The sequence below is a fragment of the Callithrix jacchus genome, chromosome 1 (assembly GCF_049354715.1).
Source record: "Callithrix jacchus isolate 240 chromosome 1, calJac240_pri, whole genome shotgun sequence".
Lineage (NCBI taxonomy): Eukaryota > Metazoa > Chordata > Mammalia > Primates > Cebidae > Callithrix > Callithrix jacchus.
In genome coordinates this window covers 192484535-192512048 of record NC_133502.1, presented here as the reverse complement: position 1 = coordinate 192512048, position 27514 = coordinate 192484535, and the positions used below count along the sequence as shown (strand labels likewise).

Sequence of the window (27514 nt, the reverse complement as noted above, 5' to 3'; positions counted from 1 at the left end):
GTCACCAGGCTATAGTGCAGTGGTGTGATCTTGGATCACTGCAGGCTCCACCTACTGGGTTCAAGCAATTCTGCCTCAGCCTCCCGAGTAGCTGGGACTACAGGCTCACGCCACCACCACACCCAGCTTTTTTGTAGTTTTTTAGTATAGGTGGGTTTTCACCATGTTGGCCAGGGTGGTCTTAATATCTTGACCTCATGATCTGCCCTTCTTAGCCTCCCAAAGTGCTGGATTACAGGTGTGAGCCACCATACCTCACCCGCCATCTGGTTTTCTGATACCACCATGTTAATAAAAGACCTGTGCCAACAGGATTCAGCATGATGTAATCCTCATGATGTTTCTTTTTCTCTTATTGCAGGAGTGGTCTGTGGGCTACTATTACCACTGTACGTATTCTTTTTCTTTTAAATAGTTACTTAGATGTAGTTGACATGCAAACCAATTCACCCATTTAAAGTAGGTGATTCAGTGTTTTTATTATATTTTCAGGGTTGTGCAACCATTGTTACATTCTAATTATAGAACCTCTTCATTCTGCCCCAAGAAACCTTACTAGTAGTGACTCCTCTGTTTTCCTGAACCGCTGCAGCCCTGGTTCGAGGCAGCCCTAATCTACTTCCTGTTTCTATAGTACGCTGCCTTTCCATATTAGCCAGTTCTTCAAATGACTATTTCACAGTGATGAGGTTGCCCTAGCTAGGAAGCCAAGGCTCTTTCATTTCTCTCTGCCCCTCTCCTTTGCCTTCCTTCAGCACCAATGAGAATAGTCCAGCAGCAGCTCAGTCCATGCTTGTCAGCCGCCCAGCTCCACACATTCCAGCCCACGTTCTCCAAAGCTCCTTGTGAGATTCCTCAGCAGCACCAGTGCACTGACTGTCACTCTGTGTTCTCTTAGGTCCTGTTGAGGTCTCCCAGGACTGCAACCTTGATGACACCGAGGACGAGGAGCTTCTGGTGAGATGCATTTGTTCATCTTGAGGAGAAATGTCTTCTTCTGGGGCTTGTAGAATATCAAGTGGATATCATTTTTGACTGCCATTGTGAGTCAGACCTCAGTTGTCATGGCCTCTAGCCACTAGCGACCAGTCACTGGAGTTTATGACTAACTGAGGCCTGATTGACGATGTCAGTCAAAAGATGGCATAACTTACCAACTGGTCGTGTGTATATTTCTCAGTAGCAACATTTTCTTCCTGAAAAATAATTTTGTATTTTTTAGCCATCATAGACACTTGCTAAATATTCCAAACCCACTGCATTTTCAGTAAGCATCCCCTGTGCTTCATTTGGGGCCAGTTACTTCCTCAATGTTTGACATCTGGGTTATTTTTGAGACAGAGTTTCTCTGTCACCAGGGTACAGTGCAGTGGTGTTATCTTGGATCACTGCAAGCTCCACCTATTGGGTTCAAGCGATTCTACTGTCTCAGCCTCCCGAATAGCTGGGACTACAGGCTATACCACCACCACACCCAGCTTTTTTGTAGTTTTTAGTATAGATGGGGTTTCACCATGTTGGCCAGGGTGGTCTTAATATCTTGACCTCATGATCTGCCCTTCTTAGCCTCCCAAAGTGCTGGATTACAGGTGTGAGCCAACACGCCCCGCCCGCCATCTGGTTTTTTGATACCGCCATGTATCAGAAAAGACCTGTGCCAACAGGATTCAGCATGATGTAATCCTCACGGTGTTTCTTTTTCTCTTATTGCAGCAGAGTACTGTGGACTGGTATTACAACGGTACGTATTCTTTTTCTTTTAAATAGTTACTTAGATGTAGTTGACATGCAAACCAATTCACCCATTTAAAGTAGGTGATTCAATGTTTTTATTATATTTTCAGGGTTGTGCAACCATTGTTACATTCTAATTATAGAACCTCTTCATTCTGCCCCAAGAAACCTTATTAGTAGTGACTCCTCTGTTTTCCCAAACCCCTGCAGCCGTAATCTACTTCCTGTTTCTGTAGTACGTTGTCTTTCCATATTAGCCAGTTCTTCAGATTACTATTTCACAGTGTTGAGGTTGCCCTAGCTAGGAAACCAAGGCTCTTTCGTTTTTTTCTGCCCCTCTCCTTTGCCTTCGTTTAGCACCGGGGAGAATAGTGTAGCAGTAGCTCAGTCCATGCTTGTGAACCGCGCAGCTCCACACACTGCAGCCCCCGTCCACGTTTTCCAAAACTCCTTGTCAGATTCCTCAGCAGCACCAGTGCACTGACTGTCACTTTGTGTATTTTTAGGTCCTGTTGAGGTCCTCCAGGACTGCGTCCTTGAAGACATAGAGGACGAGGAGCCCCTGGTGAGATGCATTTGTTCATCTTGAGGAGAAGTGTCTATTTCTGGGGCTTCTAGAATAGAAAGTGAATATTATTTTCGACTGCTATTGTGAATCAGATCTGTTTTCATGGCCTCTAGCGACTAGCCACCAGTCACTGGAGTTTATGACCAATTGAAGCCTGATTGACGATGTCAGTCAAAAGATGGCATAACTTACCAACTGGTCGTGTGCATATTTCTCAGTAGCAACATTTTCTTGTTGAAAAATAATTTTGTATTTCCCAGCCAGCATAGACACTTGCTAAGTATTCCAAACCCACTGCATTTTCAGTAAGCATCCCCTATGCTTCATTTGGGGCCAGTGACTTCCTCAGTGTTTGACATCTGGGTTTTTTTTGAGACAGAGTCTCTCCGTGTCACCAGGGTACAGTGCAGTGGTGTGATCTTGGATCACTGCAAGCTCCATCTACTGGGTTCAAGCAATTCTACTGCCTCAGCCTCCCGAGTAGCTGGGAGTACAGGCTTACACCACCACCACACCCAGCTTTTTTGTAGTTTTTAATATAGATGGGGTTTCACCATATCGGCCAGGGTGGTCTTAATATCTTCACCTCATTATCTGCCCGCCTCAGCTTCCCAACATGCTGGGATTACAGGTGTGAGCCACCGCGCCTAGCCTGCCACCTTGTTTTCTATTGTCACCAAGTGAAAAGACCTGCACTAGTTGCCCTCAGCATGCTCTGATGCTCATGGCATTTTGTTTCATTTTCTCTTGTTGCAGACCACCACGGCAGCCCCAAGTCTCTAATGTAAGTGTTCTTTTTCTTACACCGCTTTATTAACAGGTAGTTGACATGCCAAACAATTCACTCAATTAAGGTGGGTGGTCTCGGGTTTTTACTCTATTTACAGGTTTGTGCAGCCATTGTCACAGTCTAATTTTAGAATCTTATCATTCCCCCTCAGAGAAACCCCATAGCCATTAGTAGCCACTTCTCTTTTATTTCAACCCCACACCCCTGGCCCTAGGCAGTCGCTAACCTACTTTTTGTTTCTCTAGATTATCCTTCTTTGGCAGTCTCTTTTATAATTATATTTGATTTCATTTTCCGACATACATGTGCAGGATGTGTAGGTTTGTTACACAGGTCAAAGTGTGGCTTGTTGTGCTGCACCTGTCAAGCCTTCACTTACGTATTAAGCCCCACATTCATTAGTTGTGTATTCTGATGCTCTCCCTCCCGCTTGCCTTCCAGCAGGCCCCAGTGTATTTTGTTCTTCTCTTTAACATTGTACATATTCTAATACCACTTCTTCCTAATGACAGAACTAAGTGATGAGTCGGGATTTTCTTGCTTGCTTTTGTCTGGAGAACACCTGGCTTCAGGTTCCTGATAGGTGTGAGGATCTGGGGCATGGTGTGAGAAACAGATGGCTCCGTGAAGAACTTGGCTCTGGGACAGGAGAATCTTTGTCCTGCCCTATTGATGCTACTGTTGAAATAGGTTTTTGTTTCCTTCTGAAAACCTTCACACTCAGAGAGCCAAGGTAGCTGCAGTCATGATGAAGATCAAGTGGACCACATGATAGTTTGAGGGGTATTTTTGGAGCATGCGTTCTGTGGAAATGCATTGCTTTTCAGTAAAACTTGGTTGTCCTGTATGTGTCAGTATTTTTCCAATGGAACAAAAGAATGAAACTGTTTGGGCAATGTCACTTGTTCACCCCAGAAGTGATTTTCTCAGGACCAGATTGTCCTAGATATCTTTAATCTAGATGAAGCTTCCCAGTGGTTCTCAGGCTGCTGGTTGTGTGAGTCAAGGAAAATGTCGGTGTTACGAACACTGAGGTTCTCAGAATTCATGGACAGCTGCTCAGTGGACTCCATGGGAGAGAGCAAGAGTGAGCCTCATGCTAGACCTGAAGGGGAACATGATATAGAGGATCAGAGGGAAAGAAATGAGGACATTTGGGACATTGTTAAAAGAGAATGTCAAGGTTGCAATGTTAGGGGCATCAGTTCAGCATCATCACCAGGGCCCAGGCATGATGAGACCCTTTCTGGGGAGGAGTGAGTGGGACTTGGCCTTCCTCTTATTCAAAAGCTTGGTGTGAACATCACCCTTAATTCCTCGAGAAAGGGGCTTCCTTTCTGTCCCATGTCTTCTCCATCTCTGTGTGATGGCAATGACACCAGCAGAAATTGCTGAGAGGGGCAGAACAGGAATCAGGTCCCCATCATTCTGACACAGAGCAGACAGGACACAGTCAGTAGGAGTGGACCTAAGGGTCAGGCCAGACACAGAGAGGTCCCAGGCCTGATCTTCTTGGGGCTGAGACAGGTAAGTTTTTATTTTTCACCTTTTTTGGAAGTCTTCTGAGGAATGTTTTTTCAGTAGACCCTGTTGGCCAATGGTCTTCTGGCCCAGAAATGCTTTTCAACTGGACAGTTTCCCAGCTCTTGGCCTGGGCAGCTGCAGCACTCCCAAGTAGCAGGGCAGGTGGGGAGGGACATGAGTTACAGTGCAGGGTGATCTCAGCAAAGAGCTGGGGACTAATCCCAGAGTCCAGGTCATTGTTCCAACTCTTCTGTGGATCCATAACATCTCAGTTTCCACTTATTTCGGCAATGGTTTAAAATCTTCTGTCTGAAAGTCTGCGTCTTCCCACAGGTGAATAGAGGAACCCTGGCTATGGGTGTTTACTAGCATAGCAGTGACTGTGTTTTCCTCATTTGTCCTTACCTTAGAGCTCAGTCCTGGGACGGACACATTAGGCTCCATGGATGTTTTAATGAACACACCCCTGGGATGAGCTCTGGGTCACCCCTTGGCTGGGACCTAGGCAGGTGTAGAAAGGTGTTCTTCTCAGCCTGCTCAGCCTGTTGAGCCCCACACTCTTCCTGGAGCCTGCCCAGCTTCTGAGTCAGGGTCCCTGGAGATGAGGACAAGCTCCTGAGGACAGTGAGGTGCCCCTACCCCTCTGCTCCTGCTGCTCTGATCTATTCTAGACAGGGTGTGCAGGGCCACGCTCTTACTGGGTGCAAGCTCGTTTCTGCTGGAATCCCTGTGGACCTGGATGTTGTCCTCACTGTCCTATCCCCAGCCCCACACAGTGACTGGCCCTTCTGCAGATGCCCAGGAAGTAACCATAAATGTGTGGTAGGATCAGAGCAGCAAACAGTTCTGCAGAAAACACCAGGAGAGGGGAGTCAGGTCTTCCTCATGTCTGGATCTCTGGAGCTGTCCCATCTAGTGTGCTTCTCAGTCATATACATGCCTCTTTTTACTTAAATAAACTTAAAGATATACAATGAAATATTTAAAACCTCATCACAACAGCCACCATGCAGTGGCCCAGCAGCCATACAGCAGAGAGCATTTCCATCCCCACAGAATGCCATCTTGCATGTCTGCTGTGAGCCTGGCCCAGGTTCTGACTGTTGGACTCATCTCCCTGAAAGCGGGCACATCAAAGTTGGGATCTCAGGGTTGTGGGATCGGAGGTGAGACCTATCATGGGCCAGTGGAAGGAAAAATGGAAAGGTGATTCCTTCAGCTTCTTTTTCTTACTTGAAGGCTGGAAAGTGTGAGCAATGCCTTCTTGATCTCTGGCTCCACAGAGCTTGGAGGGAGTCTGAGAACACTGAGGAAAGCTCAGGGTGACCTCTTGTAATCCAGTGTGACCTCACCTGGAGTAGGAGGGTTGGTGAGTTACTCTCTGAAGTAACTTCTTGCTGAGATTTGTGTCTCTAAAGATTGGCCAGTGGACACCATCCATGAGGGAAGCTGCAGTAGGACAATTTCTGCAGGTAGAAAATGATACCCTAGGCTGGGTGCAGTGGCTCACGCCTGTAATCTGAACACTTTGGGAGGCTGAGGTAGGTGGATCAAGACAATCCTGGCCAACATAGTGAAACTCCGTCTCTACTAAAAATTAGCATGCGCCTATAGTCCCAGCTATTCGGGAGGCTGTGGCACATTTGTAGCCACCACTTCCCACCCCTACCACAGATTCTGAGATGAGGCTTCTTTCTTTCCAGTTCTCTAATTTTTGGGGAAACCAAGAGTTCCTTCCCACAGAAGACGGCATTATACTATCTCCTGTCTTCAAAAATTAGGCTTCCGTTGTTCTCTATGTTGATATTTATAAGTTAAGTGCTGGACCTTTTATTCACAGATTGCTAAAAGTTGTACAGGAAACTTCATATGATAAAATGTGCTGATGGCACATAATTCTGTCCATGCTATGGATGACATTTTTGTCTTTGGAGGATCCTCATTTTACATAATAAGATGCAAAACTAAGTGGGCATTCTCTATCCAGTCTGGGGCACTTCATTAAAGAACTGAGTTTGCTGCTGTCATTTGCTTTTCTTCATGAGACCTTTGAACCACCTAAATATTGCCAGCACCCTCTTTTGGGACCCTGACATCTGAGAGGGTGAGATGGCACAAGTGCAGACATCCCTGGTTCCTTCCTGAAATTTCCCTCCTCCTCTAATCATTTTCTTCCTTAAGGGAACTGCTCTGACTGCTAATGACTTGTTTAGACCTCTTCAGGTTTGGACTGTCATACACAGAATAAGTCAATATGTGATTCTCGGTGTCTGGCTTCTTCGCTCACGTTATGATTTGAAATTCATTCATGTTCAAGTGTAACTGTAGGTCTTCCATTTCCTCATTGCATACTGTTCCACTGTAGTCACGTATTACAGTTTATCCACTCTACTGTTGATTGACATAGAATTTTCTTTTGTTTTTAAATAATTATGGCTGTGAGGAGTAATGTTGCTTTAAGTATTTTTGTCAATGGTTTTGGAATAATACTGGCACTCATTTCTGTGAAGTAGATTGTTAGAAGGGAACATATCTTTTAGTGTCACGAATAGTGCCAAATACTTTTCAGAATGGTGATGCTAATTCATGCTCCTGTAGCAGCATATGTGAGGAGACATTTCTTTAAATCCTTGTAAACTCTTAGTTTTATGTTTCCCTAAAAATTACATCACTAAGGTTAGTCTTTCATTTGTATAGCATCTTACTTAAAATTTCTAACCAAAAATTTTGTTTTAATCTAATGATGCAGGCCAGTAGGTTTGTGTACGCCCATCTGACCCCAGCCACGTAAGTAATCATTAATCAAAATGTCACTGTGCCACATGACTGTACTTGATAACAGCTGCTTACGTTATTAAAATGTGAAGGATAACTGATATACATTTAAGTCATGGATACTACGCGGTCACTTCTCTATGTTGCCTCCTTGAAGCATCACAGTCACTTTGAGGCATAATTAGTTTGGTTCTATTCATTATACAGATGAGGAATGTGAGTCTCAGTTAAGTAAATTATTCACGAGACACGCCCACATCTGGATCTCTCTGACACCACAGGCTAATCTGTAAACGAACGTGCTGCACTGCCTGTAGTGACGAAGTAGACTTGCTGTAAAGTGAAGTTTGCTTCCGCAGCTGGGCATGTGAGCTTAGCGGGGTTGCTGTGACCCATTGCTTTATGGGTTTGAGATTGGTGTTGCAGAAACCCAGTTGGAGAAGCTCTTGGCTGAGGGAGTGAAAAATGACTGAAAGGATAGATGAGTGCATTTGAAGGATCATGCTTCCATGGAGCATGTTGTCGAGCCTCTTGGAATAAGAACAGATACAATCAAACAGTCACCCTGTCCTCAGTTGTACCATTCATTAAGCATCAGCATGCCATGAAGTGCGCTCCCTGTTGTGTTGCGGGGACATAAAATCTATCCTAGGCTTCTGTGGCCGCCCATTCTGTCCCATCCAGTGAAGCTCCGTTCTGTTCATTGGTCTACATCTCGGTTTCGGTATTAGTACCATGCCGTTTTGAGTACTGTAGCAGTTGACTAAGTTTCTGATCAGGTTTTCAGTATTCATTGAGAGAAGCAGAACCTCATGCGAACAATCCACAGCACACCATGCCCTCATACTGCTTTGTTTCTGTGTTGCAGGTAGTGCCGATGTTCCATCTGAAGTGTGACTGGTACGTATTCTGGAATTATTGTCAAGGAAAAAAAGCTGGTTTCAGTGTGCAGTGCCACCCTGATTCTGGGATTGTGATAGGAATAAGCATAGTGAAAGTGTTTTTTAAAAACCTGAGTTCCCCAGGGAAAAATCATGGCCAAATTTTGAGGCAGCAGCTGTGCTCCCTTCTGGGTGGCACTGAGTTGGGTGCTTGAGGATTGGCGGTGTCTTGTGTGAGGCTGCATCATGTGTGTGAATGTGTGTGCTTCTGCGCAGACGAGGCTGTGTGTTTTCTCAGGAGAGATTTCCCATTTACACAGCCCAGTCGCCAGTGTCCACTTTTAAAAAATAAAATCCAGCCCCACTCTACTGTCTGTACAGTGACTCCTGCACCCTCACCAGAGCCATCCCTGGGTCTGGTTTATTATCCTCACTGCTCAGGTGGAGAACCTGAAGGGCCAAGGGGTGGCCCCAGCTCCTGAGTTCCTGAATGAAAAAGTGAAAACACAAACCCAGTGGTGTGGGCCTGTGCTGACACTGGCAACTACTGGCATGCTCTTAGTCACAGGGTGTTCGCCACCACGCAGGGAGTCCAGCATTTATGTAGAAGCCCTAAGGAGGCCCCAGACACTGCCTGCCCATCGTTATAAAGTGGCCTCCGTGGCTGCACGACCCAGGGCACTTACAGGCACATCTCCCCACAGACCGGCGTAGCCATCAGTGTGAAAGCACAAAGATCCCCAGGTGTTCGGGTTGGCTCACAGATCCTTTTTTGTTTGGGGAAGCTGTGCAGGATGAGCAGGTTCGGTACATATGTAAACGTGTGTCATGAGCATTTGTTGTACAGGTTATTTCATCATCCACGTATTCAGCCTAATATCAGTTATTTTCCTGATCCTCCCCCTGCTCCCACCGTCCACCCTCCAGCAGGCCGCAAGCTCACAAATTCTGAGAGGAGTGGGGGACCAGTGAGGCCCACTTTAGTTGTGAAGTTAATTTGCTCAGCAGCTGGCCAAAGCATATAAGGAACCCTGATATCTTTTAGTAGATGTAGTAATATCTTCCCAAGCCCGAAAATGCTCAAACCTGCCAGCTGAAAATTGTGAGAGGGACAGGTAGGAACTCTGTGCAGCACTTGGTTGGTAGCCTGGTTTCCACCCGGTCGTGGCAACTCTTGTGCATGTGGGTTAAAGACCCTCAGCCTCAACCCAAGCCTCCGCCATGAGGTGACTCACTATTGGCTGACTATGCAGCGTATGGCCACCAGCCCTAGTGAAACAAAACGTTGCTTTAAAACAAGTTATGTATTCATAATGTTTACTCATTGTTTTGTAATCTCTGCTCTCTGTGGTTATGTCTTTCTATTAATTTCTGATATTAATTTTGTGATTTCCCTTTTTTCTTGATAAATCTCACTAATGACTTATGTATTAGACTTTTCTTGAAAACAACTGTTGGCTTTCATCTAGGGCTGGGGCGTCATTCACAGCTGGATCATCATCCACGGCTGAGTCATCATCCACCGCTGGGGCATCAGGGACATCATCCACAGCTGGGCATCATCCACAGCTGGATCATCATCCATGGCTGAGTCATCATCCAGGGCTGAGTCATCATCCACTGCTGGGGGCATCATCCACTGCTGGGACTTTGTCCATGGCTGGGGCATCGTCCACTTCTGGGGCATCGTCCACTGCTGGGACTTCGTTCATGGCTGGGACATCAACCACTGCTGGGACTTCATCCACGGCTGGAGTATCGTCCACTGCTGGGGCATCGTCCACTGCTGAGACTTCGTCCACCACTGCTGTGACATCGTCCACGGCTGGGGCATCCACTGCTGGGGCATCGTCCACTGCTGGGACTTTGCTTATGGCTGGGGCATCGTCCACTGCTGGGACTTCGTCCATGGCTGGGGCATCATCCACTGCTGGGACTTCGTCCACGGCTGGGGCGTCGTCCACGGCTGGGGCATCGTCCACTGCTGGGACTTCGTCCACGGCTGGGGCATCATCCACTGCTGGGACTTCATCCACGGCTGGGGCATCGTCCACTGCTGGGACTTTGTCCATGGCTGGGGCATTGTCCACTGCTGGGACTTCGTCCACGGCTGGGGCATCATCCACTGCTGGGACTTTGTCCATGGCTGGGGCGTCATCCACTGCTGGGACTTTGTCCACGGCTGGGGCATCATCCACTGCTGGGACTTCATCCATGGCTGGGGCATCGTCCACTGCTGGGGCATCATCCACTGCTGGGACTTCATTCATGGCTGGGGCATCAACCACTGCTGGGACTTCATCTACGGCTGGGGCATCGTCCACTGCTGAGACTTCATTCACCACTGCTGGGACATCGTCCACGGCTGGGGCGTCCACTGCTGGGACTTCGTCCACGGTTGGGGCATCGTTGACTGCTGGGACTTCATCCACGGCTGGGGCATCGTCCACTGCTGAGACTTCATTCACCACTGCTGGGACATCATCCACGGCTGGGGCATCCACTGCTGGGACTTCGTCCATCGCTGGGGCATCAACCACTGTTCGGACTTCATTCACGGGTGGGGCATCATCCACGGCTGGGGCATTGTCCACTTCTGGGACTTCATCCACGGCTGGGGCATCATCCACTGCTGGGAATTCATCCGTGGCTGGGGCATCATCCACTGCTGGGGTATCGTCCACGGCTGGGGCATCGTCCACTGCGGGGGCATTATCCACTGCTGGGACTTCATTCATGGCTGGGGCATCGTCCACTGTTGGGGGCATCATCCATTGCGGGGACATCATCCACTTCTGGAAGCATCCACTGTGGGGGCATCCACTGCTGGACTTCGTCCACAGCTGTGGCATCATCCACTGCTGGGACTTCGTCCATGGCTGGGGCATCAACCACTGCTGGGACTTCGTCAACGTCTGGGGCACTGTCCACTGTTGGGACTTCATCCACGGTTGGGGCATCGTCCACAGCTTGGTCATCATCTGCTGGGACTTTGTCCATGGCTGGGGCATCATCCACTGCTGGGACTTCATCCGTGGCTGGGGCATCATCCACTGTGGGGCCATCATCCACTACTGGACTTCATCCACGGCTGGGGCATCCACTGCCGGGGCATCATCCACTACTGGACTTCGTCCACGGCTGGGGCATCCACTGCTGGGGCATCATCCACTGCTGGACTTCGTCCATGGCTGGGGCATCATCCACTGCTGGGACTTCGTCCATGGCTGAGGCATCATCCACTGCTGCGACTTTGTCCATGGCTGGGGCATCGTCCATGGCTGGGGCATCGTCCACTGCTGGGACTTCATCCGTGGCTGGGGCATCATCCACTGCTGGGACTTCGTCCATGGCTGGGGCATCATCCACTGCTGGGACTTCATCCATGGCTGGGGCATCATCCACTGCTGGGACTTCGTCCATGGCTGGGGCATCATCCACTGCTGGGGCATCATCCACTGTGGGGGCATCATTCACTACTGGACTTCATCCACGGCTGGGGCATCCACTGCCGGGGCATCGTCCATGGCTGGGGCATCCACTGCCGGGGCATCATCCACTGCTGGACTTCGTCCATGGCTGGGGCATCATCCACTGCTGGGACTTCGTCCATGGCTGGGGCATCGTCCACTGCTGCGACTTCGTCCATGGCTGGGGCATCGTCCACTGCTGGGACTTCGTCCGTGGCTGGGGCATCATCCACTGCTGGGACTTTGTCCATGGCTGGGGCATCATCCACTGCTGGGACTTCATCCATGGCTGGGGCATCATCCACGGTGGGGGAATCATCCACTGCTGGGACTTCATCCACGGCTGGGACTCCATCCATGGCTAGGGCATCATCCACTGCTGGGGGCATCATCCACTGCTGGGACTTCGTCCATGGCTGGGGCATCATCCACTGTTGGGACTTCGTCCACGGCTGGGGCATCATCCACTGCTGGGACTTTGTTTATGGCTTGGGCATCGTCCACTGCTGGGACTTCATCCATGGCTGGGGGCATCATCCACTGTGGGGGCATCATTCACTACTGGACTTCATCCACGGCTGGGGCATCCACTGCCGGGGCATCATCCACTACTGGACTTCATCCATGGCTGGGGCATCCACTGCTGGGGCATCATCCACTGCTGGACTTCGTCCATGGCTGGGGCATCATCCACTGCTGGGACTTCATCCATGGCTGGGGTGTCGTCCACTGCTGGGACTTCGTCTACAGCTGGGGCATCATTCACTGCTGGGACTTCGTCCATGGCTGGGGCATCATCCACTGCTGGGACTTCGTCCATGGCTGGGGCGTCATCCACTGTGGGGGGCATCATCCACTGCTGGGACTTTGTTTATGGCTTGGGCATCGTCCACTGCTGGGACTTCATCCATGGCTGGGGCATCATCCACTGCTGGGGGCATCATTCACTACTGGACTTCATCCACGGCTGGGGCATCCACTGCCAGGGCATCATCCACTACTGGACTTCATCCACGGCTGGGGCATCCACTGCCAGGGCTTCATCCACTACTGGACTTCATCCACGGCTGGGGCATCCACTGCCAGGGCATCATCCACTACTGGACTTCGTCCACGGCTGGGGCATCCACTGCCGGGGCATCATCTACTGCTGGGACTTCGTCCATGGCTGAGGCATCATCCACTGCTGTGACTTTGTCCATGGCTGGGGCGTCGTCCACTGCTGCGACTTTGTCCGTGGCTGGGGCATCGTCCACTGCTGGGACTTCATCCGTGGCTGGGGCATCATCCACTGCTGGGACTTCGTCCATGGCTGGGGCATCATCCACTGCTGGGACTTCATCCATGGCTGGGGCATCATCCACTGCTGGGGGCATCATCCACTGTGGGGGCATCATTCACTACTGGACTTCATCCACTGCTGGGGCATCATCCACTGCTGGGGCATCATCCACTACTGGACTTCATCCACAGCTGGGGCATCCACTGCCGGGGCATCATCCACTACTGGACTTCATCCACGGCTGGGGCATCCACTGCCGGGACATCATCCACTACTGGACTTCGTCCACGGCTGGGGCATCCACTGCCAGGGCATCATCCACTACTGGACTTCGTCCACGGCTGGGGCATCCACTGCCGGGGCATCATCCACTACTGGACTTCATCCACGGCTGGGGCATCCACTGCCGGGGCATCATCCACTGCTGGACTTCGTCCATGGCTGGGGCATCATCCACTGCTGGGACTTTGTCCATGGCTGGGGCATCATCCACTGCTGCGACTTCGTCCATGGCTGGGGCATCGTCCACTGCTGCAACTTCGTCCATGGCTGGGGCGTCGTCCACTGCTGGGACTTCGTCCATGGCTGGGGTGTCGTCCACTGCTGGGACTTCGTCTACAGCTGGGGCATCATTCACTGCTGGGACTTCGTCCGTGGCTGGGGCGTCGTCCACTGCTGGGACTTCGTCCGTGGCTGGGGCATCATCCACTGTGGGGGGCATCATCCACTGCTGGGGCTTCATCCATGGCTGGGACATCATTCACTGCTGGGGCTTCATTCATGGCTGGGGCATCATCCGTGGTTGTTTTGCTCAATCTATCTGAGCCACAGATCCAGATTATTAAACAATAATTTGAGTTCCACTTTTACAGTTTTTGTTTGTTTTAAAAGTTATTTAAATTGAATGAAGTAACTAAACCAGAATTTTCCCCTTTTAATTATTTCTATTTTTATAAAGAGTTGTTTCAAGAAAATGGATGCCCCTGTCTGTGTTTGTGAACAGGAGTGTTGGGTCTAAAGGCTTTCTCTGGTAGCTCTGCAGGAAGATTGCCCACCTCACCCTTGCTTTCTGCGGGTTCCAGAGGCTTCCATTTAAAGGAGCATCTCTCCCCACTCTGCCTCACCCGACACCAGCTCTCCTGTACCCACTGGCTTTCTAAACACTTTCTTCCACCTTCACCTCATTGCATTCAAGACTCTGGAGAATAGTCAAAAATTATAAAAAGGTGGGAGTGGGGTGATCTGGAAATTCCTGCTATAATATTTTTAAAGGAATTTACTGGAAACTATTCATGTTTTAAATAAAGCCATCCCTTACTTAGCACTAGAATATCAACCCATTCATTTTTTTAACAGAACTTTGAGATATAATTCAAATGTTTTTTATATGAACATATGTGTATGTGTATATACAACTATATGTATATATACACATGGCTGTATATGTATATACACAGATATGTATAGTTTTAGGACACAAAAATACTGATCTTGATTGAGAAAAAAGCATTGGTCTACATAAATGTTGAAGGTATCTGGCATAGCAAAAGTCCCCTTTAAGAAAATGACTTACAAAACACAGTGACAGAAAATGCTCACAGCGTGTATATGTGAAGAATGTGTCACGGCCCCAGCTGTCAGCATTGCCAGTGTTGCTGCTGTCCTCAGTGCAGACAGCTGTGGCATTTGTTCAGAACCTTTGGATGCTGAGGGTGGCTGAGCCGGCCCTGCCTGGTCCACAGACCCTAAATTGGACAGAGTGGGGGACTGGGTCAGAATCAGCATAATGAGGGTGGGTGTGTGGAGCAGACCTGACTGGATCCCTGTCCCCAGATGAGGTGCCCACTCCTGTGTACAGTGAGTGAGGAGGGAAAGACAGGAGCCCTGGGGATGGATCAGATGCCACTCAGCTTCCTGACACTGCTATGGAGCCTCAGCTTTCCGAAGCCACCTTACATCTCACAAAGCCTTCACGGGAGCAGAGCCACTGCATTTAAGAGCTGTGACCTGCCTGTTCCTGGGCCCCTCTGCCCTGAGTTCTCACAGCTGACCCGGTGGGGTGAAGGTGTGTCCTAGCAGGTCAGTGTTGCCACCCACATCTACCCAGTGGGCACCCTGATGACCAAACTCCCATGGAGGCTCTGAGTCATTTTCCAGCTGGGAGAGGCCATCTCAGGAGTATCCCTCACTGTCCCACACTGCCCTCAGACCCCAAAGCCTTCCTGCCTCTGACACACCAGGGCATCTCAGGTGGAGAGCCTTGGCTGTCCTGATCCTCCTTTCTGAAGCTGCTCACGATGTCAGAGAGGGGCCAGGGCAGCCGGGAATCCTAAAGGGGGCGTGGGTTGAAGGGAGGTCACTTGTTCCTGCCAGCTGTGCCGGCAGAGCATGTGTTGCACTTTCTATCTGTCGGTGTTTCCTGGGACCTAGAAGCAGAGTTTACTCACACTATTAACACTCTCATCATCAGCCACCTAAAGGCCTCTCTTTCATATTTTTCTTTATCACCATTTCAAATCATGTTTTCCTCCATCTCTTAGTCACCAACTCAAGTGTAAATCATACGGTTCCACTCCAACTTCCAAATCATCTCTACAGATACTTAAAGAATTCATAGTGTGCTTTTATTTCTTAAGCAAATAATTTTTCCTCTTTAGGCCTCATCTGGTTTATTTTTTATTTTTTCTAAGATTTAAACTCAGACTTAAACATTTAGTTTTATCCATGTGTGCATATGAACCATTTCTGTTACTTCCAACGGGTCAGCATTGTGTAAACCATATTTTAATTTAAACCCTGTGCTGAGCAGCCAGGTTGCTGCCGATACCGCGTGACCAGTGATGACTTCCTCCTGCGCATTTCCCTCCATCTCTGAACCACTGTGGACTAGCCGTATGGAGGGTGCACACTTAATGTTACTATGTGCTGAGGGATGTCCTGCAGGATGGCTGAGCTTGTAAATATCCCAGTTGTAAGAGCTGAAGCTCCACAGCCTGACTGAAAATTTATTTTTATTTTTTAAATTGCAACGTTAGTTGTCTGCTCAACACTCACGGGTTTCATGCCTCACCTAGAAGTAACTGCACAATTCTAGGGCATTCACAGGAACCTATAGGTTTTGCCTACACTTGCCCCTGGCTGGCTGATCTCCAAACCCTCTCCCTGGCTTCCTGCTGAGGGGGCTCTGGCTGCTCCTGCCACTCCTATCCTGCTTCCCGCAAGCCCTTTTGCTTTGCTTTCTGCTCTTCCAGGCAGCTCCTCCCACACAGACGTGCTGGGCTCCACAGGGGTTTCTTTCACCTCAGGTGGATCAGAACATGTGTTCATGTGACTTTTATTCATCCATGTTTCACCTTCTCTAAATTGCTTTGCTGTGATATTTGTCTATTTTTAGTGACATTTCCATTTTATCTGTCTTTTCTATTTTTTTTTCTGAAATCTAGATTGTCCTTGCTAATATCTTTCCATTGTTCCATATCCCTCTGCAATTTTGCCTGTTGGATTCTTCTTCTAACAAAGCACCTTAAATAGCCATTCAGGAGTTCATAAAGTTATGTGCTTTATCAGAATCCTAGAAACCTCAGCAAGTTCAGCACATGAAAATGCACTCACTCCCAAGCCATTAGCAGAGTACACATTGGAACTAGTTTCTCTTACACCCACCAGAATAGGCACATTATCGGAGACAAAAGTGCAAAGGGTGGTGAGGATATGGAGGAGCTTGAACTGTCATGTTACTCTGGGAACATACTTAGTTTCAACCATTTTGATAAATGGATTTCTAGTGTGTACCACAGTCATCAGCACCTGTAACCCTACAGCCCCACTCCTGCCACCTATGTCCAGGAGACATCTATGAGCCAAGGATGTTGGTGTCCACCTGGGGGACTTCACAGAAGCCTTGTTTCAAGCAACCATCATGAGAAACAGCAGAGTGAATGTAAAAAAACACGGATGAATGAACTAGTTGTGCCAACTTTCAACAATGTTACATACTGACCCAGCAGTACAAAATGACAGATATTTCATCACGTGGAACACGGGTGAAATTCACATATTCACATATAATTTTCAACCAGACACAAAAGAGTATATACTGTAGGTTCGCATTTATATGATGTTTAAAAATACATTTAAAATGTGTTGATCATGATCAGAGTAGGTATGACCTGGGGTTACTGCCTGGAAATTAGCTGCAGAGGGACTGGCAGGGGGCTTACATCTGGGTGGTGTAACACAGTGTTTGTAGGAAGGCAGCAGTCTGCGCATGGCATATGTGTGCACTGTGCCACGGGTAAAACAACCATCCCCTAAAAACTAATGCATATCATATCTTTCCACCATGCAAACATCCATCCTTATTGTCTCCTGAGGAGTCTATCTACATTTTAAGTAGAAGCAACTTCAATTTTGTATGTACAAGAACACGCTCACACTGCTCTCTTTTAACTGGGAAAATCATGATAGCAAATTATGTAAAAGACATGACAAGAAAGGTGGATTAAAAGTCAAACTCTTTCAAATACTGTTGCCAAAATCCAACACAATATGTTAGCAATCTTGATTCCAAGATTTTTTTTTTTAATTTTCCTTTGAGTTTGGGATACGTGTGCAGAATGTGCAGGTTAGTTACACAGGTATACATGTGCCATGGTGGTTTGCTGCACCTATCAACCTGCCATCTAGGTTTTAAGCCCCACATGCATTATTTGTCCTACTGCTCTCCCCTTGCCCCCTGCCCCTGACAGGCCCCAGTGTGTGATGTTCCCCTCCCATACTTATAAGTAAGAACATGCGGTGTTTGGTTTTCTGCTCCTGTTTGCTGAGGGCGATGGCTTCCAGCTTTATCATTGTCCCTGCAAAGGACATGAACTCACTCTTTTTTATGGATGCACAGTATTCCATGGTGTATGTGTGCCACATTTTGGTTTTGTAAAGGAAAGACTGGAGTTTTGATACGGATATAAATGTGGGATGAGGACAGGATCCCTACTGTTTAGGGTGCTGCTGGGGAGAGTGGTGAGAAGAGACAGAGCCCTCAGGTTAGAGGAATGGACATTTAATTAGAAATAGGACCTGGGTGGTCCTCAGGGACAGTCCTGGGGTGGGGTCTCCAGGCTGTAGCTGTGGAGAGTTCCCTCTAAGAGGATAAGGGACTCTGTGCATTGTCCCTGCGGGGCTTGGGATGAAATAGGAGTCTGAAGATGCTGACCTTTGGTTTGGAAGAAATGAACAGGAAGAAAGGTCCACTCTGTGCTGGTGCAGCCACTGCCCATCCTCAGCCAGGCCTTAGTCCAGCTGCACAGACAGTGGCTCAGACCAATAGTAAGTCAGGTGGAAAGCTTTATAAACTAAGTTCATCAAGCCACTGACACTCCAGCCCAGGCGCCCCTTATCAGATAAGGGCATTAGCTGCTCACCCAGGGTTGGTCAAGTGGAGGGAAGCGAAGTGGTCATGTGACAGTTTAGAAAGTTGCTTTCTAATACAGTTGGGTGTTACAAAGCCTTATACAGTTAGGGGTTAGTTGGGTGCAGGGGTCCCTTGCTGCCAACTGATCATTGGAAATGTGTAGCCCATGGCAGCTGACTGTGACGCTGCTATGAAAGGATTGCCCTGTTTTGAATCACCCTCGTCTTTCCAAGGGGCTTCGTTTGAGATAAACCACATCCTGTTTGGGGTCTGGGATGGAAAGGAAGAGACAGAGACCGGGTCTTGTGTCCAAGCTCTCTTCTGGGCTCAGGCATCTATTCCAGGACATCAGCCCTCCCACAGAAACCTTGGGCCAGGACGTCTCGAGGGTCAGGGGAGTTCATGTTCTGGGGGGTCTAGAGCACGATCTGGAGGTCTGGAGTGTGAAGACATCTCTGACCCCGAGGCCTCAGGCATGTTTCTGCCCCAGGTGCATCACACAGCAGTGTGGTCACTGGAAAGACACGTGCCTTTAAGAGAATTTCTTCCAACTGTGAAGTGCAGGCCAGAGCTCCTGCCATGCCCACTTTCAGGGCTGATGTGGGCATCACAGGAGATGGTCACATATATTGTCCATGCGCTGGAAAGCCTCCCACAGGCAAATGAAGAAAAGCCAACTTCTACCCTCCCCTGCCCTGAAGCATCCATGCCCCCTCTCTGGTCACCCACTGTCAAGTGTGTAGCTTCTTCTCCCAGGCATGTACTGATGGAGGGATCATGGAGCATTGAAGAATCAGCCACTTTTTCTAAAGCTTTGACTCTGTTCAAGGATCTTTGGCCTCATCATGCTAACCGGTCAGCCCTATTAAAGTGTTTAGATAGCAGTGCAGAGAACTGGAGGCTGAGGGGTTGCAGGATGTTCCCCGGTTTTCGTGCCTCTAAGTGGGATTGAGCCCAGGCCCTCAGGCCCCAGCCCCCATGCTCAGTCACTCTGCTCAGCTGCCTTTCTGGACCATCTCATCATTGAGGCATTTTCCACACAACCTTTCCCTTAGGTGTTTCAAGTGCACGTGAGAACCCAAGATCTTCCGAAAGCCCAGCGTTGGCTCAGAGGCTGTCGGGGAGTCAGTGCAGTGGGATCCACCGTTTGAGCTCTGCATCAATTATGGTTTCTTTCCTCTGGTCTTCTGCCAACAAGATGTCAGCAGCTCTCTTTACTGTGAGTGCATTTTTCAGGTTCTTAGCTGATGAATTTGAGGAGGAAAGCATTTTCCTCCTGCAAGAATCTATACCACCCCAGACCAGCAGCAGGTCAAGGGGCCCCCGACTACAGGCACAGCTGCAGACGGTGAGCTGAGGGCACTGCAGATACTCAGCCCTTATGTTGATTCAAGAATATGATTCAGGTTTGTTCCAAAGTTGCATATTTAAAATAAAGCAATAAAAATGCTAAGCCATATTGTTATTCATGTGAGAAAATTTTAATTTACTATTCAATCAGTAGTGTTTCAACCACATAAAGATACATTCACAGCTCACTTGGTTCACATTTAATAGCGAAACACATCTGAAGCTCTTGATTAGACATTAACTGATTGTTGAACATTTGCTGCAATAGATCGGCCTCCAAAATAGTGTTGCAAAATGACTCTTTAATTAATAGATGTTATTATTTGGATAACTTTTACATTAGCAAAAAAAATAGAACAGATACTGAAGTTAGCACAGGCCCCTTTCCTCCATTTCCCCTGTAACTGACATAGCAGAATGGTGCATTTGTCATGGTTAATGAACCAATATTTACACACTATTAACTATATGTCAGCATTATGGATTACTTTCTATTTTGCATTTTCATAATTTTTTTAAATTTGCAATGTCTTGCTCCACCTTGCATGCACTCATTGTTCTCCTGCTGACAACCCCCTGTGCTTCACCTGTTATTCTGTCTGTTCCTTGGAAACAGCTAATTTTTTTTTTAAGACGAATCTCACTCTGTTACCCAGGCTGGAGTGCAGTGGCACGATCTGGGCTCACTGCAACCTCCGCCTCCTGGGTTCAGGCAATTCTCCTGCTTCAGCCTCCTGAGTAGCTGGGATTACAGGCACGCGCCACTATGCCCAGCTAATTTTTTGTATTTTTAGTAGCGATGGGGTTTCACCATGTTGACCAGGAGGGTCTCGATCTCTTGACCTCATGATCCACCCGCCTCTGCCTCCCAAAGTGATGGTATTACAGGCATGAGCCACCGTGCCCGGCAAGCTAATTTTTTTTAAAGACCAATCTCACTCTGTTACCCAGGCTGGAGTGCAGTGGCATGATCTCGGCTCCCTGCAACCTCCACCTCTCAGGTTCCAGTGATTCTCGTGCCTCAGCCTCTCGAGTGGCTGGGATTGCAGCTGCCCACCACCACACTTTTAGCAGAGACAGGGTTTCCCCATGTTGGCCCGGCTGGTCTCTGACTCCTGGTCTCGAGTGATGTGCCCACCTTGGCCTCCCAAAGTGCTGGGATTTCAGGCATGAGCCACCACACCTAGCTGGAAACAGCTGATTTGTGAAATTGTCTCTTCCTTTTTTACAAAATGACACCTCGGTTGAGTCATAGAGTATGTAGCTTCTTCAATAGACATTAAAGATCATGCCATGTTGGTCCATGGTGCCAGCATCTGGAGGCTCTGAACCATCCCAGCCTCCAGAACTGTGAGAAAGAAAAAACTGCATTTATACCACTCAGCCCATGGTATTTGGGTTATCTTTTCTTTTCTGGGGACAGGGTCTCACTGTGTTGCCTAGGCTGGAGCGCAGTGGTGCGATCTCAGCTTATTGCAGCCTTGACCTTTTGGGTTCAAGTGATCCTCCCATCTCAGCTGGGACCACAGGCACACACCACCATGCCAGGCAAAGTTTCTTTATATTTTTATAGAGACGGGGGTCGCACTATGTTGCCTAGGCAGGTCTTGATCTCCTGGCCTCAAACAATGTTGGGATTCACTCAGGGTGGCTGGCAAGTTATTAAGAGAAATATCAGGGAAAGTTACAAGATATAGTCTCAAACCTTTTGGAAGGCCAAAAGCTTTTCATAACTTGTAATAATGGTACAGGCTGAAGGCAGCCAGTTCTTACCTTAGAGCATGAGGTCATGGGTAAAAATTAGGGATAATAGAAGCTTCCCCAGTTAAGTCTGTTTACCCCACATTCCTTTGCCTTTAACTCCCTTGTTTACTCACATGGTGTTAAAACGAAACTTTGAGCCGATGGCCCTCTATGGGGAGGTCAAAGGGAGATTACCCCTTAATGGTGTTTGCTCTGGGCCCTGGAACCAAATCTATAACGTGTTAATTATCCACAAGCATGTTGAATTAGAGCTTCTGTCATTAAATCTAAACTGAATAAATGTGAGGAGGGACAGGTATTGAAGGGTTGGGTAGCTGCAATGGCCCTCTGAGAGCAGCTGACTTGTTCACGGTACTTTGTGTGTGGAGGGTATTTATTCATCTGTCACAGGGTCAGGGTTTGCAGGACAGGCCCCAGCAGGTGGGGATCAATGTCTCAAAGCAATCCACCTGCCTCAGCCTGCCAAGGTGCTGGGATAAGAGGTGGGAGCCTCCGCACCCAGCCAGCCTTGTTCTAGCAGCCTGCACTGACCCTGGCCGACTCTTCCAGAGGACACTGGTTGGAGAGGGCAGTCAGGAGGGGCAGTGTCAGGCTTTAAACTGTGTGAAATGGGAAGTTTTGCCCAGCAGCAAATTCTCTCCGGATTAAGAGTTTTGTGATTGGCAGCCACAGTGAACTAGAGAGACGCATCCTCCAGGGAAAGCCTGCACCTCCTCCAAGGTGTGTGTGCTGGCTTTGACCACTGCTTTCCATCTGGGACTCTGTGTTCACAGTGGGAGCAAAAGGCCTGAGAAACACCACGCAGCGTGACTGGTCCTCATGGTCTCTTCTCTCCTGTAATTGCAGGTGGCCTCAGGAAAACAGCCCGGATTCTGCAATCACTGACTCACTGATGAAAAATCCAGATGGAAAGAAAGGTGGGGCTTTCCTGCTGCCTGCAGTTTGGAGATCTGCTTCCAGCTTCCTGCTGGGCACAAGGTGGGGCAGTGGAAGGAGCAGTTTTTGCAGGTGAAGAACCCGGGCCTCATTGTACAGTCCCTGGAGGAGCCATGTCCCTCCAGGTAGGTGGGTTTCTGTGCATGGGACTCTGGGGGGTCTTCATGGGTGTCATGCGGTGTGACTGAGCGTGTGGGTGGGAGTGTGTTTCCTCAGGAGACGTGTCCCACCTACGCAGCACAGGTGTCACATCAACGTTCTCTAGGGGAACCCCACCACCACTCTGTGCTTTCCACACATTTACACGTTCATGGCTCACCACAGCCTTACCACACATTGACACGTTTGTGGCTCACTTTCCAGCCCTGTGCCTCCAAAAATGAGGCACAGAGAATGACCCATGCTCCTGAGCTTCTCTGTGAAAGAGATGCAGGTGAGTGAGGAGTGGGGCCCTGTGTGGAAGCTCAGGACCACTGGGAGGCATTCCTCACTCAGCAGCGGGCTCAAGGGTTGCAGGGCAGGGGTGATCAAGCCCCATGCATATGCCTGGAAGTACCTGGGCATGCAGAGTTCCAAGACACCACCCACAGTTAAAAGGTGGCCCCAGTGCTCACATAGCCCAGGTCATCTGTGCACATGTCACAGATTTTCACCCAGCCATTAGCCTAAAAAGTCCAAGCCATGGAAACAGAGTAGAAGGGTGGTGTTGGAGAGTGAAGATAACGGAGAGCTGGTGAAGGGCATTAAGTTTCAGTTACACGATGAGTTCGTTCTGGAGACCTGGCACACAGCATGGCGACCGTAGTTGATAGTGATGAACTGCACACTCGGAATCTGCTGAGGAAGCAAACCTGGAATATTCTCACCACACACGCAAGCGGCAACAATGTGAAGGGATGGGAATGGTTATGAGCCTGATGGTGGTCATCATTTCACATTGTTTGCCTTCACATTTTATACCTTATATATACATATTTTAAAATTGTTCAACTGTCTCAATAAAGCCAGGAAAATATCCTCAGAAATATTCAAAATCTGTGAGCTACACATCCTGGAAGTGATGAATTAGAACCGGCAGGACCCCTGATGGTCAGTGAGTCCCATCAGCCTGGCTGAAGCGCCCCAGGACAGCAGAGTTAGAGCACCAGCTCCTGGCCCACACCTCCCCCTGTAAGGAGCCACCCTTCCGGCCTGTGTGGGCAAGCCCAGGGGATGTCAGAAGATACCGGCAGTTTCGTGGCAGTTAAACATGACAGGAGAGGTCAGGGGACTTTCTTGTTGCATGACAGTGTAGAGTTGGGCACATGGGGACACTGAGCATTTCCTGATGATTTAGGTGGCCTCTCGCTTCACAGCTGAGGACTCTGAGCCTCATCCCAGTCCTGCTTCTCTTTTCCAAGCCTCTTCCACCCAGGAGGATGACCCAGCAGCAGCTGAGCCCATTCGGAAAACCCGCCATGCCCATGCACGGCAGGGCTGCGTCCATCTCAAGCATCCACAGGCACCACTGCCAGTGCACTCCCAGCCAGCCCCTCTGTCCTTCTAGCCCCACTGAGAGGCTGCTGGGGGAAGAGTCCCACCTCACAGCAAGGAAGGAGTGCCTGTCTTTGTCCAAAATAGGGGCGATGCTTCATTGATTTATTTTATTCCAAATTCATTCATGTATGAAAATATAGCAATATACATAACATGTGATACATACTGTTTCCTGGCAAGATAGGGTCAGTCACGAATGGCAGCCTCAGCTTATAAACAAACCGGGAGAGAGCCTGCCCTCAGCACCGGTTCTTCCTTCTTCTAGGACTAAGAATTTTCCAATTGCCAGCCGAAATAGACTAGGGAGACCCACGCTCCAGGGAAAGCTCCTGCATGGCCTACAGGTGTCCTCACCCTCCCTGCGGGGCTTTGACTGGGCTACAGTTTCCCCTCTGTTTTTCTAAAGCAACCTGTTCTGTAATTAGGATACAGAAGTGCCGGGAAGGGAAGAGTGTGGTCCCTTTAAATGATACAAAATGGGAAGGGCAGGGCTGGGTAGAGGAGGGTGAGGTCCCTGGTAGGGCTCCACCCCCATGGACCTAGGTGAGGACAAGCACTCCTGCCTTTGTGCAGAAATGTTGCATTTCCCAAGACCACCCTGGCCCACCACGTTGAGAGAAGCATATCAGTGGAGCAACACAGAGGTGGCTGAATGTTGAGAGGGATGCCCTGTCAGGTGCCAGCATGCGGTCAGGCCACTGGCAGAAGCAGAATGACGTGGAGTTTGGCCAGAGTGGTCGAAGAAGAGTCCCACCACTGGGGAAGGGTTGGGCCGCCAATGTCCCCCCTCTAGGGGAAAGCCATCTCCCTGCTTGCTTCCCGATCTGCTGAGAGCTTCTCCCACTCAATAAAACCTTGCACTCATTCTCCAAGCCCACGTGTGATCCGATTCCTCCCCTACACCAAGGCAAGAAACCCTGGGATTGAGAAAGCCCTCTGTCCTTGTGACAAGGTAGAGGGTCTAATTGAGCGAGTTAACAGGCGCCACCTGTAGACAGCAAGCTAAAAGAGCACCCTGTAACACTCACCCTGGTGCTTCAGATGCAAACAGTCACCCCCAGGCACTGCCGTGGGGTCAGAGCCCCACAGCCTGCCCATCTGAAGAAGTGAGCCGCACCCCCATAGCACACCCTGTGAGGGGAACAAGGGAACCCTTCCCATTTCAATTACTGATCATCCAGAGAGTGAGTAAAAGTGGTGCATGATCGGGAATCACTCACTTGCTGAGAAGAAGTGGAGGTGACATGGAAAGTGGAACTTTCCTTTTGGCTTTGGTTGGGGAGGCTCCTTGATTCTGGGTTCCTGTGAGGGGTGAGGATCAGGGAAGTGGTGATGGAAGCTGATTTTCCAGAAAAAGAGTAATGGGCGCGTTTCAGGGAGCAGGTGTACTCCCCTTCAGATGGTGGGAGGCCGGTGTACCGGGCAGGCGCTCTTCGTGTGAATGCACCCGCTGCTCTCTGAGTGCAGCTGTCTGGGAGGCTCTGCACTTATATCCCCCTGGCAGCACAGCCACTCTCGTCAGTTTCCAAATGAAAAACTCGCATCTCCATGATTGCACATTTATTTATTTAAATTTTATCAAATGTATGCTTTGTATGTGTGTAGTTCTTGACACTCCCCTGGCCAGGGCCAGGGGAGATGAGGGTGGGCTCCTGGGGACAGTGAGGTGTCCCCTCCGCTCTGCTGCAGCCTCCCTGATTTTCCAGCACAGGTTTGCAGGGCCATGCTCTTGACTCTGCTTACAATTTGCCCCCAGCTGTGAACCCTCTAGGACCTGGATATGACCCACTATTTAGCACCCCCAGGGCCTCACAGAGTGGCCAGTACTTGTGCCTGTGTGCAGGAAGTGCCTACTACATGAGAGATAACACTTGTCCATTGATAGCTACTCTGCAAGGAAAAACCATGGGAGGCGGGGTGATGTCCCCCACGTGTTCGAATCCCCAGACTGTGCTCTCCAGGGTGGCAGTCATTAGCCATGGGTGTCTATTTTAATTAATTTTTTAAAAATATGTAATATCTAGTCCCTCATCACCCTGGGCACGTTTCCAGCACCCAGGAGCCCTGCACACAATGCAGAGAGAACATTCCCATCTGCACAGGATAGTCTTGCTGCAGCGGCTCTGACCTGGCACAGGGTCTGTTTGTTGGATCACTGACCTGAAGCCTGCCCGTAGCGGTTGGGGCCCCACATTGATTAGGCTGGTGGTGAGAGCTGTAATGACCTAGAGGACAGGGGAGTGGCAGGTTGAAAGGGGGTCCTCTCTTGATGGGAAAGTTTGCAAATGTGAGCAGTGACTTGATGAAGGCCTCTGATGCCAGAGAGCCCAGATAAGTTCTGAGAAGGCAGAGGACAGAGCAGGCAGTTGCTGTGGGAGCTGGTGTGGCCTCTCCTGGCAAGCAGGACTGTGAGCTCCTCCAGGTAACACCTTTCTTGCTGGTGTTTGTGTCTCCAGAGCTTGCTTGGCCACAGGAGACATGATTCCAGCAGTGACGATGAAGACACTCCAGGTAGATGCACACACCGGGGAGAGGGCGCCACAGAAGAGGCTCGAGATGTCAGTCAATACCAGCAGGGGTCTGTCTGCAGTCCCTGACTCAACGATGGGTGAATAAATGCACTCTCACACCTGCTTCAGTCATTCAGGTGGGCTCGGGATGGTTGTCGGCTGCTTTCAGAGGGTGGCTGCAGCCAATGGACCAGACCCCTGTCTGTCCTCACATTTATTCAGTATGAATTCCATAACAGGGGTTCTAAGCCAACATGCTTGTGGATAATTAACATGGTGAAAAGAGTGACCCAGAGCAAACACTGTTAACGGGTAATTCCCCTTTCACCTCCCCCTGAGAGGAACATTCAGCACAAAGTTTACATGAGGAAAAGAGAAGAGGCAAAGGGATGTGGGGTCAACACCTAACTGGGAAAGCCTCTCATCATCCCCAGCTTTTCCCCAACGTAATGGACTGGCTGCCTTCAGCCTGTCCGAATAAAACCTCACAGCCTTCCAAAAGGCTTGAGACTAATCTATAACTTTCCCTAATATTTCCCTAATATTTTGCCAGCCACCCCAAGTGAATTCCAACAGAGGCTTCCCAGGGGCAGCCCAGCCAGGCCTGCTGCTTCAGAGATGAGGAAGGGGGAGGGGGTGAAATCAGAAAAAAAGGAAATATGTGTAATTTGTAAAATGTTAATGATACAGTTTATTTTATTTTATTTTTTTGAGACGGAGTTTTGCTCTTGTTACTCAGGCTGGAGTGCAATGGCACGATCTCGGCTCACCGCAACCTCCGCCTCCTGGGTTCAGGCAATTCTCCTGCCTCAGCCTCCTGAGTAACTGGGATTACAGGCATGCGCCACCATGCCCAGCTAATTTTTTGTATTTTTAGTAGAGATGGGGTTTCACCATGTTGTCCAGGATGGTCTCGATCTCTTGACCTCGTGATCCACCTGCCTCGGCCTCCCAAAGTGCTGGGATTACAGGCTTGAGCCACCA

General features: G+C 49.2%; 1 protein-coding gene across 9 annotated transcripts in view; it reads left to right on the top strand.

The window, feature by feature from the left end:
• LOC118142939 (uncharacterized) overlaps nt 1-26653 on the top strand; it is a 58620-nt gene extending 31967 nt beyond the window's left edge. For 6 of the 9 annotated variants that reach the window (XM_078335145.1, XM_078335177.1, XM_078335155.1 and 3 more), the window contains 8 exons: nt 362-389; nt 899-957; nt 1714-1741; nt 2241-2299; nt 3059-3086; nt 7366-7403; nt 8260-8291; nt 9742-13887. In XM_078335145.1, coding sequence (XP_078191271.1) covers nt 362-389; nt 899-957; nt 1714-1741; nt 2241-2299; nt 3059-3085 — 201 coding nt within the window. In that variant the 3' untranslated portion in view covers nt 3086; nt 7366-7403; nt 8260-8291; nt 9742-13887. Of the gene's footprint in view, nt 1-361; nt 390-898; nt 958-1713; nt 1742-2240; nt 2300-3058; nt 3087-7365; nt 7404-8259; nt 8292-9741; nt 13999-19489; nt 19654-22394; nt 22610-23884; nt 24893-26476 lie in introns of those variants that run through there. The other 3 variants (XM_078335122.1, XM_078335123.1, XM_078335175.1) reach the window with 3 other exon arrangements.
• Nucleotides 26654-27514: the final 861 nt, after the last annotated feature.